The sequence below is a fragment of the Salvia hispanica genome, chromosome 3, assembly GCF_029641045.1.
Source record: "Salvia hispanica isolate PSC_SH4W2 chromosome 3, Shi_PSC_v1, whole genome shotgun sequence".
In the NCBI taxonomy this organism is placed as follows: domain Eukaryota; kingdom Viridiplantae; phylum Streptophyta; class Magnoliopsida; order Lamiales; family Lamiaceae; genus Salvia; species Salvia hispanica.
In genome coordinates, this window is record NC_142694.1 from 12,946,067 (window position 1) to 12,958,292 (window position 12,226).

The 12,226-nt window shown below is 32.1% G+C and overlaps 1 protein-coding gene across 1 annotated transcript; it reads right to left on the minus strand.

The window, feature by feature from the left end:
• Window positions 1–7,502: 7,502 nt before the first annotated feature.
• Window positions 7,503–8,984, minus strand: LOC125216056 (transcription factor MYB80-like). Its single transcript, XM_048117666.1, has 3 exons — window positions 8,742–8,984; window positions 8,534–8,663; window positions 7,503–8,296 (listed from the first exon to the last, which is right to left on the minus strand). Exons 1-3 carry the CDS (start codon window positions 8,875–8,877, stop codon window positions 7,705–7,707), a joined length of 858 nt encoding a protein of 285 aa, XP_047973623.1. The 5' UTR covers window positions 8,878–8,984; the 3' UTR covers window positions 7,503–7,704.
• Between the last annotated feature and the right edge of the window lie 3,242 nt (window positions 8,985–12,226).

Sequence of the window (12,226 nt, forward strand, 5' to 3'; positions counted from 1 at the left end):
TCATACTCACATTTTATAATAAAACTAATATATAAAGGTATGACCCACATTTCACTAACTTTTTCAACCCACTTTTCATTACAATTCTTAAAACTCGTGCCCGGTCAAAGTGACCCGAATTATCCGGGACGGAGGGAGTGGTTTTAATCATAAATAGATCATATAACACGATTTATTCCGAAATAAATATGCATCTAATGTATAGGAGAATTTGACTAAAAATATTATGAAGTTGACTAAATCGTGTTATATGATCTATTTATGATTAAAAACTACTCCCTCCGTCCCCTATTAGGAGTCACTCTTTGACCGGACACGGGTTTAAAGAAATGTAAAGAAAAGTTGGTTGAAAAAGTTAGTGGAATGTGAGACCCATTTTTTATATTGGTTTTATAATAAAATGTGAGTGAATTGAGTTAGTGGAATGTGGGACCTACTTACTATTTATGGTAAAATTGAAGTGTGACTCTTAATTGGGGACGGACCGAAATGGAAAAGTGTGACTCTTAATGGTGGACGGAGGGAGTATTAAATATTGATTTCAAAACTAAGGCGGCGTCGTACCTTATTGATTAAATATTAGACACTATCAAATATGGATTAAATCTATTAATTTGTTATTTAATAGTAATTTTAATAATTAAAAAAAATTATTGATATTTAACAATCGAACTTTAAAATTTAATTTTATAAAATTAAATCTAATATTGAAATAAAGAAACAAAGTGAAGGACGCCAAAATGGAAGAAGAATGATAATTTTGAAATAATATCAGATTTAGTACATAACTGAAATAATATCAGATTTAAAATGTAAAAAGACCAAATTGCCTAAATCCCCCAAAATCCCTCAAAAGGGTATTTTCGTCACGAAACAGTGAAAAATGACCATTTTCGAGATAAACGCTTAGTCCTGGATTGTCTGAGGATATTTTTAAAGTTTAGGGTTCATTGGCGAAATAATCGCATCCGGAAACTATTTTTGCAGTTCACTCTAATAGAAATAATTTAAACACTCGTACTCTTTTAATCTCTCTTTTCCTCGTATAGTAGCTAACTTTGTTTACTACATTTAATATTTAATTTAGTTGTTTTTTCATTTATTTTTCATAATATTAAGCTTATTACTACTACTATTTTGTTATGTTTGTACATTTGTATATGCCAACACTTCAATAAATTAAGTAATGTTTTTTAGTTGGAAAATGATTCGAGTTCCTTGTGTCTCTTGGAGAGGTCTATATACTATGCTAACATTTTGAAGTACAGGCTTCAAGCATTTCAAGAAAGAGAGGGAAGAAATAAATGACAGAGAAAATCTATAAGTTGAATTTCTATTTTTTAATCAATGTTTGAATATTGCTAGTTTGTTACTGAAGTGTCTTACTATGTTTCTTATATATGGAGTATCAATCAAGTATAGTTATCCATTAGAAGAAATCAAATTGAATAACTTAGACCACCCATATAGTAATGGGTTAAAATTTTCAAAACTCTTAACTGATAATGGGAGATGGTAGAAATTATACCGTAGTTGTAATTATTTTAACCTGCATTGGGACTTCTAAAGCTTCTGCTGGTTTTCTTTGTGTTTCTTCAATGGATTTCAATCTGTTAATTGACCATTCCTTGATGGCTCAGAGAAATCCCATTGATCCCTCTGATGGCTCTCATGCCTGCCACATATTACATGGAACTTTACAGTCCTTATCTGGCTAATCCCTTGACAAGCCTTACCGTTAAGGGGGGCGTGTGCATTGAGTGATTGAGGATACATGTGATTTTGAGTATATAAAAATTACTATCATATATCGAACAAGCTCAATACTGTTCAATCTATCGACTATCAGAGTATGTAGTTGATTTGCCTATGTTACTTTTATCTATCTAAGCTATCACCAAAAGTAAACACCGCTTTGGATCATACTTGACACTTCATTCATATACTCTGGCAAGTAACATTTGGTAGGATATATACCCATGTTACACCAGCTTTAAGATGAGAAGAAAGTGTGATTTCACGCATAGAATGTGTTCTTAATTATAGTGGTTAAGAGTTGTGACCTTGAAGCACTATAATTTCACTCTCTGTCTCATATTATGTGCAGATCACTAATATATCATCTTTGGTAGGTCAGTTATGTTATAAGTGCTAGCTCATACTCCAATATAGAGCATTGACCTGTTCAACTTTTTGAAGTGAAAAGGTCCCAATATAGAAGAGGTTTTCTTTGTAGTATGAGATATTTCTGTTTTTTTGTATGATTACAAGACATATAGGCATTGTGTTTTGTCTGGTTTGTATGCATATGAAGCACACAGGGGATTTGAAAGTTCTAAATTAGCATTCGAAAAATATTCTATTCAATACTTCAGATTTGCAGATATATGTTTTAACTTTATTTTAGTGGCTAACTTGTATTGATGCTTCTTATATATATGATCTTCATGTAAAATCCTTCATTAACCTACTCTCTTGATTTAAGAACTTAATTTGTATCTCAACTTATATAAGTTTTATCATTGTTATGTATAGTTACTATTGTTTAACTGTTGGTGAATGTAGTGCTTTTCAAAACACATTTGTGGTTTGAATATATTAACAATTTGTCCTCTCTCTGGGAGGTGCTGCTAAATAAAGGAAAATGAGCTTTAGGTACTGATTTTTGGTTCAAACTCTCTTAATCGGCAAAAATACTAGTATTACCATAGAAGTTGGAGACAGAGTTGTTTTAATGTAATAGTAATAACTACTTTGCTTCTGACTATCCATTGAAGATATACAATATGCATTTAACTAATGTACATTTGGACTTGAGGGGAGAAATTCTTAATTTTTTACGTTTTGACTTTACGCTAAATGCAGAAATCCTGAAATCTGAGTCTCTTAGGGATTTATTTTAATTTTCTAGATGCTACATTAAAATATCTAAAATATCCACAAAGATACAATATTACTCACCATTAGGCTTGCATTTGGATGTACATATATACTCCTGTATTTGAATTGAGGCTTTGTGTTGATGCACTAGAAAAATCCAGAACTAGCTTCGTGTATATGCTGTGCACAGAACCTGATTAGACTCTATACTATTAGATCAGTAGTTAATTTGATGGAGGTCCTATAATTTCTTATCCAGATCTGGATGTTCTCATCTTTCACTTCCACCATATATATCAGTTTTGTTGGTTCCGGTTTCAATACGAAAGCAGCTATTTTTCTCAGTTTCCAGTTTTTTAATTTCTAGTCTCTTGTAAAAAGGGCCTTTAGAACCATAACTGGGCCACAAAGTTGGCGGTTTCAGTTCCAGTTCCAGTTCGACCCGTTGATATATAGCTGGTCCAGTTCCGATTTATACTGATAACAACACTATCTTTTAAATTGTCTCATCCGTTACATTACATTATTTATGATTCCATCTTGGATATATGGTAAATGGCGTGTGTAGTAAATATTGTGTGAAAAAGTAGGTAAAATAATACGGCCACACTAGCCTCTACTACTATAATGTGATTAAACATACAATATATTATAGCATGTGCTGGAAAATCAATTGGACGGATGAAATCTATGTATATTGATATTGTACTTTCTTAGTAGTATTATATGATATCCATGATTCAAAGGCTGACATAGGGAACCACATAAATTTTATGCTTCTGCCTCCACCAAAGTTGATGTTCTTTTGATCTCTTTCAACCACAACTTATGTACATTTATTTCGATCCCAAAGATAATGTTTTTTGACATTCGTACCCTCCTGCAAAAGGCATTCATTCCAGGACATAAAGAAAATGGAAATCAAGCAATTCACATTATAGTAGCATCGGCCTCCATCAATATTAACATAATTTTATACTAGTAAGATTTATCATTTTGGAGGTTCACTTTTTTACAAGACTTCATTATAACATTTAAAGTTCCACTCTATTAATTATTAGCCTTTACCGTGTGCTTGCTTTGTTCTCCCTATTTTTCTTTGCTAAAATTGTTATAAGTTCGTGATATTTTATTTTTATCGCCCCCCCCCCCCCCCCCCCCCTCTCTCCCCCTTCCGGTTAGGGATTAAGAAGTTGAGATTTATACCTAACTTTCTCACAATTATAAACGCAAAGTACCACTACTAATCCATTCTCCTATATCCCTCCAATTTCCAAAAATGGGCCAAATTTACACGAGATAACAACGAAAAAATGCTTCCTCAGTTTATACAAAGACTAGTGACTTTAGCAAGTCGGTGACAACCTTCTTTAACCGGTTGATTTTCTACCATATGGATTTCATTTCCTGAATCAACAGTGATAGTATTAGACAAAAAAACTTGTCGAAATATTAAAGAAACTTGTTGTAATACAAAAACATCTAAACTTTACTTTGAATATAATCAGCACATCAAAAGGAAGTATCGCCCATCTTTAGATTGCATTTTCCAACATGAAACTTGAATGTTCTTAAGAATTATGCATTCACTTATAATAAATTAATAGGAGTATCCATTACTAGTACTATACCGCATGCACCATTCCCAATTAAAACACATTAGTTAATTTGTACTACTACATCAGTTGAAGTTATAAAGTTCTTAGATTTTGGACAGAAGTAGTCTTTGACAGATCCAAAAATAATACAACAAAGATAATGTAAGACATGTCAGTATTGAGCCGAACTCAAATTAATCTATAGTTTAATGTGTGCTGGGTCTGACATACAATCTTGAGATCATATTAATTTACACCTCGTTAATTGGGGTGTGCTTTCCCAATAAGGATTCTCTGCATATTTGTGTGCAATGAATCTCTTGTTGTTTGTCATCTACTTTCCTCATATAGTCATATGCCTACGTATTACATGCTCTAAATTTTAAAAACATTTTTACCAACTCCTCCTTTAATTATAGCAGAACTATCCACCAATCTATGGTTCAATTTATGCTTTTTAAAAAAAAATCTGTTCTTAATTACTACTCCCTGTAGAAGAAATTAATATAGAGTAATTTAACGAGATAGTCATCCTTGAAATTTAGTCACCACTAGTAATTTAATCTATAATTTATAAGAAAACGCAATTCATGTTAAATCCATGCCACCTAGCTAGATAACAAAATTTACATATGTATAGTGAAAATTATACCACTAGTACTTTTCATTTTGTACTTAATTTTCCTTATCTGATCGCAAGTCAAATTAGCATAGGAAGAGTAAGATTTTAACTGAAGACTTAAATCTAGAAAATGCGAAATATTTGCTGAAAGAAATACAAAAATGTTTATCGTTAATAAATGAAACGAAATAACTAGGAGGTAATTAAGATATCCCAACGTGAAGACAAAATGGAAATTTAACAAAATTAAAGTACACTCTAATAATTGTTTTTTTTTTTTATCAAATAGAAGTAATCACATACATTATTAGGGGTGGCAAATCGTGCGTGTCGGGTCATTATCGTGTCGACACGATAACAACACGAACACGATAACAACAAACACGAACACGACCCGTTAAGAAAACCTCAAACACGAACACGAACACGACTCGCTACCCTCAGACACGAACACGACACGAACCGTTTCGGGTCAACACGACACGAACCCATTAATGACACGAAAATAAGTATTGAAAAATGAAATAATAAGAATAATAATATTAAAATATATGTGTTAATAAGAATAATAATATTAAAATATTATGTGTTAACGGATAACACGAACACGCATTGTTAGCGGATAACACGAACCCGACACGAACACGACACGAAATTTTCGTGTCCTTAATGGGTCGACCCGATAAGGACACGAACATGATAAGCTCTGACCCAAACCCATTAATTTCGTGCCGGTTCGTGTCGTGTTATCGTGTCGTGTCAAAAATTGTCAGCCCTATACATTATACATGACCCTACTTTTGAATTCCAATATTTTAAATGCAGGTGTATAATTTACTAAGAGTACAATAAATTTATTAGTCCAATATATATGTAGCGATTTTAATACTTTTAGTTTTCATGATAAAAATGAATTTTTAGGTTAATTCACCCATATATGTAGAAAAAATTACAGACGTTTGAATTTCTCCGGGCACCTAAATGTGAGGCGACTATGTTTAACAATACACTAATTATTTGGCTAGCAATAACATTGTATGCAATCATTTTAATGGATATACAAAATCTACTACTTAAGTGGTCTAATCTCTTGGATAATTTAAAAATAATTTGACCCCAAAAAGTAACAATCCTAACACCTCACATAAACGACAAACATTTTGTGCACGAGATAATTACTTTCTTGCAAAAAAATAGTAGGAGTAAAAGATTACAGCATATATATAACACCTCATATGATTGAAATGTAGTAACGAAGTTTGACCCATTATTGTTATCATAAGTTGCTTGCTGTCTCCAAAAAACCCAAAATTTTATGAATATAAATCATCACTAATATTTGTGGCTTACCTAAGCTGATAGAGCTAAGCAATAGTCAACTGTAAGTGGGACCAACTCTAATTTATCTAATTAATACATTGGTCAATCATTAACCAATCAAATCAATGGGGTCATTAGGAGCTGCCGTGAAAGGCGTCCCAACATATAAATTAATGACGTTGTCCAAATTGCTATATTTTTCATGCGATTAAAATTTGGTTATACGTTGATTAAATAGATTAACACAACATGCACGTACACTAGTTATATATATGCCTCTGCCTTATTTTTATATCGCCAGTTCCATCAATAATATTTACTAATATAAGACTAAGATTTCGATTTTTTTTTCTTGTCCTTTTCTGAGATATATATATAGCATTTGATTCGATTTTCATATTTTCGGACTAGCTGCCCATTCAATATTGAATGGCTATGCTGCATCATTGAGATATACTAGAACAATTCAAGCAAATAATGCATATTTTTAACTACTTTATTGGTAGTACATTGTAAGTCTTCTTGCAAGCAATAAATTAAGTAATTTGGGTGTGTGGTCACTGGTCACCATTTCTAGCAGTCTAAAAAGGTCGACTTAGTTACAACTATGTGTGCATGGGTTAATCTTCCTTAGAAAACGATTATTTGTTATAGAAAAGTTATGCCAATCATATAAGTTGAAATATAGACGTTAGAATCGTGATTCTATTCTCATCAAATTTAATTTCTCGCATATAAACTATGCCAGCATAGAAAAAGTAGACAGCACTGAAGTTGATTTATTTCAAAGTTAGCTTGCACGATATTTGATCTCAATGGTGGTTTACTTTTCCGATTAAATAAACTTAACTACTCCATAATAGTACAGTAATAAAAACTATTGATTGTTGCTAGTTTACATCTACTTTTTTATGTGAGATAACAACAAATTGAAGGCTTAATTAATTGTGAGATTAAAGGCTTAATTGTTTTTAACAATGCAATGTCGATGAAGTTGCAGATTTGTTTCGTTGATGAGCACAAAAACATAATGATTGTTCTGAAATTAAAGAAACGACAAAGGGAAAGAAGATTTTACTATGTACTGTCAACGAAAGAAGTTTTTTTGTTTTTTTGTTTTCCAATAAATTTTCCATCACAACACACAAAACCCCATAAACTGAAACTCTTTTTATCTTTTTATCTTTTTTTCATTGAATAATAAAAATCTGAATCTTGAGTGGGTGTGCTTCAACCATGCCCCTTCAAATCTTTCAGATTGTACTTACACCCAATTTTCTCTCTCTAGCTATAGTAGTACACCATCTCTCTCTTCCCCTCATCATGATTGAACACCAAAGCGCTGCTGTTATCGTTGCTAATCAGCTGTTTAACTAGCTCCATATCACTCCCCAAATTAACCGGCTTTTCATCAACAAAGGCTTCATGAAGCATGAATTTCTGATCAAATCCGCCGTAAAGCCCTTGAAAACCGCAGGCGATTTCTTCCTGTTTGACATGGTCTTTGCTGTCGGATGAAGAGCAGCTCGCTTCGTTGCCTCCAAACATGAGCATGTTGCTGCTTTCCTTCCCATTATACAACTCTTGATTTTGCGGAAAATAGGGATACTGAGATGTGGTTAGTGAAAATGTGTCGGAATTATTGCAGTAGAGAGATGGCAACGGCATTTGTTCAGCTGATTTAGCGGTTTGGAGATGAAAGGAGTTGAAATCTCTGTAGAGGTTAGAGAGATAGTGAGGCTGTGTTTGGAAGGTGTTTGGGAATGAATATTTTGATGGAATCAGCCCCATTAGTTTCTTCTTCAGCTTCGTGTTCCAGTAGTTCTTGATGTCGTTGTCGGTTCGCCCTGGTAACTGCGCTGCGATGATCGACCATCTGCAATTTTTGATGAAACAAAAATTGATCAATTTTGGCATAATTTATGATCACATGTTAAATATAGAGGAATCTATTGAGTTTTCCTTTTTGATGCCTCTTTCTGTTTATTCTTATGTTTTCCGTTAAAAATTTGCAGAAGAAGAATGAATAAATAGGTAGTGTTTTTGGTTTACAATGTGAGTCTCCAGTATCCAAAAACAGATAAAAAAATTGTGAAGAGAGAGAGAGAGGTACCTGCTCCCAATGCTGGCAAAGAGAGTGCAAATAATTCTGTCTTCTTCATCAGAAAATTCACCATGTTTAATGTTAGGTCTGAGATAATTAAGCCATCTCAATCTGCAGCTCTTTCCACATCTTTTCAGACCTGAAATTCCCATAACTAACAACATCAGAAAACCTAAGAGATGAATGAGAGAGAGAGAGAGAGATGTGGTTGAATTACCAGCTTTTTGAGGAAGAGCAATCCAATTTCCAGCAGTGCCATATTTGTCCATGAACTCCTTAAGCTTTGCATCTTCTTCAGGAGACCAAGGGCCCTTCTTCACATTTGCCTTATCACAGCAAGGAGCTCTTCCCATCTCTATCTCTTTAACTTTCTCTCTCTAATTTAGTATCTATGTTGATAGGCTGGAATCAAGAAGCTATGGAGTAATTTGACTTGGTTTGGTGGTGTGGGGGCTTTAGGCTTTTTATTGAGGGAAGATGATTATGAAACAGTGCCAAAGTCATCAATTTATATCACAAGTCAAACTAGATTTGTACGTTGCTGATTAAGTTTTCATTTTATTAATTGCATGAATTTCATGCCCACTCACTTTCTTGATTTTTAAGATTCGTCCAACAGTTTTTTTTCAAGTCTCAAATTTTAATTAAAATGATCAGATCGACTAGTCAATGATGTTACTGTTGCACAACACTGTATAACTATATTAATTTAACTACGTATATATCTCGAATATTGATTATATTGTATAAATTAATAACTCAACTTTCCAGCTAATCAAAATTCATGTATTTAAAAAAAGTCAGTGTTACAGACACCTAACAAGCACATTGGTTGATTATGGATCTGGTTACATGTTATTAGATTAAAATTTATTTAGTGTACAATATACTACTGTATCACTCAGCAGAAACATTAGATTGTTATTTAAAAATTTATATTTGATGAGCTCGTATTTTCAATAATCATCACTAAATCAAATTACACGTGTGAGCACGGTAAAAATCTGTATTTTGGAGTATTATAATGCAATTACAATCATGTATGATCAGTTTCAAATGATACTGTATAAGAATATGAACACTCAAAATGACATATTCCATCCGCCGCGAAAAATAGTTTCGTTTTGTCATTTTGAGATGTTTACAAAAAATAATAAAAATGTAAAAAGAGTTTCTCTCATAATTTACTTACTTTTTCTCATTTCTCTCATAATTTACCTACTTTTTCTACTTATCTCTTTTACTTCACTTTTTTTGGACGAAGGAAATGAAGTATAACCTTAAATAAAATAATTCTACTAGGAGTGTCTAGGCTATGAAAGGTGAACAAAATAACATTATTGAAGCATTTAGCTTTTACCATAGTAATTTCCAATGAAGCTGCACAACAAAACTCTAGCTAGTAGTATCTACATTGTATCTCAAAACGACAAAACATAATTGATCGCAGCTGTTCGTTGATGTGTCAAACCAAAATCTTAAATTCAAAATGTAAAAGATGATTATTGGGAAGGCTCTTTCTTGTTGAGCACAGAAAACAAGTTTGAATGATGATCGCAACAGTAAAAGGGATGTAAAATTGTTGAAGAATAATTGTGGAGTATAGGTTCTTTCTACTGTTTAATTATAGGTACGTAGATTTTGGGAACTGACTGGTCAGAATATGTGATCAAATTTTTTGATGAAAATGATGACCCATCTTTTAGATTTGTGGCAGCTATAAATCTATGATGATGAGGAGTATACATGCATTTATTTGATATGATCAGGTGCTCTTTTGGATTGACTTATCAATGCTTTTACCCTTCTTTGAATTGTCATAGCACCAACACACTGACCACCCTAACAATTTACCCATCTCCAAACTCCAAATTATGGAGTACTTTGTCAAATTGAATATACTATAGTAATAAAATGTTACTCCATATTAATACTCTTTGCTTTGCTAATTAGGAGTAGTACATCAAACACACATAAATGGATTGGTGAGTCGATAAATGTAATTAGATTTGAGTTACTAATTTGGACAAATTTAATTCAAATAAATTGACTCAATTAGATTCAATGACACTTTCATTGATCTCTAACTTCGAAATACTACCGACTTTCTAGTCTGGCGCAATTTGATTTATTTAATGACTTCTTGCTTTTAAATGTTTAATCATCAAATGTAAACACAAAAAGTAAAAGGCTATAGAATCAACTCTTTACATTAGGACCGGTTTGTCGTTAATAAAGACCATTTTCTGCTTCTGAAGGTTTTAATAATTAATCGTTAAAAACAATATTGTAATAAGTGACCAATTTCAAGAATAGAGATTGTTTTAAACTTTTACATTCAGGTGGGCGTTCGATTGTCATGACTAATTATCATGAGACTATCCATCTAGGATTAAGTTGAGGGGGTCAATCTTATAAACCAAACATAATACATATTTAATTATGAGATTTAGTCTTGCCAACCGAACACCCTCTGACATTACTTATTTTATTTAATGACATTGCGCGAGGTTTTACTTTCTCCGAAAACTACTTCAAACAATTGGAAAAGTTTAGTAGGAAGTTGGTGTTAATGGCAACCTTCAATAGTGCAAAAGCACTGCATTTATGAATTTATAAATAGCTTTATGGTCATAAATTAACAAATTATAGTGTTACCGATCACTTTTTCATATTTACCGATCATTTTCCGGAACAATATCTCACTAAAAAAACATTTTCGTGCTCGCAAGATACTCTTATTATACACTTAAATCATTTAATTTTGATATCTATATGGTACGTAACTTTCTCATATCACCATACATATTATTCAAACAAATACTTATGATGATGGAAAAGTACTGAATTATCTTATTCGTAAATTATTGAACAATATAATTCAGATCCTACTGTTCTACCTATATATGGTAGCTAGACATGGTTTGACGTTTATTTTATCCCTTTTATTGAGTTTTTTTATTACAATTGATAATGACTGTATCTTAAATTATATTGTTGACACTGCCGCTTAAATTATCTTAAAGTTAAGATGTCTTTGCCAAAAGCCAAAACAATAACTCTAAATTATTATGTGAATGCGAACACTAATAAAATCTCAAAGAAGGCTGCTATATAACACCATGTAATTGTTATAAGTACAACTCTATTATTTCCTTAAAATTACATATCGTTGACTTTAATCAATTTCCTTGCTTTCATATATATGTTGCATTATTGTCAATAATTGCTTGAATAACAAAATTTGACTCCGTAAATCTATACATATTCGCTATATAATAACTATTTTGAAGTGACATGCATGACTCGGATTAGTACCAATTCATTATGTGAACACATAGCCTATATGAAAACATAGAGAATTGAAGACCACGAATTATGAGAAAAACAGATGAAAAGGGCTCTTCACGCAACGACTTTTTACTATAAAAGCATTACTTAAATATGCATTTTTTAAAGATATAGCCTCAATATTTTGTCTTCTCTCGTGAGACAACGAATCTTTTGTTTAAAAAACACATAAAATCAAGAGTGTAAAAAATGCAGTTCATAAATTAATTAAAATTGTACGATCTAATAAACTACTTTAGGAAAGGAGACAAGTGTCCTCTCCTCCATTGACTTTGGGACAGCTAAGATTAGTATGTATGATTTGCTTAGTTCTTACTTAAATCAATGGTTGGCAAGCTAAGCTTGAATTTT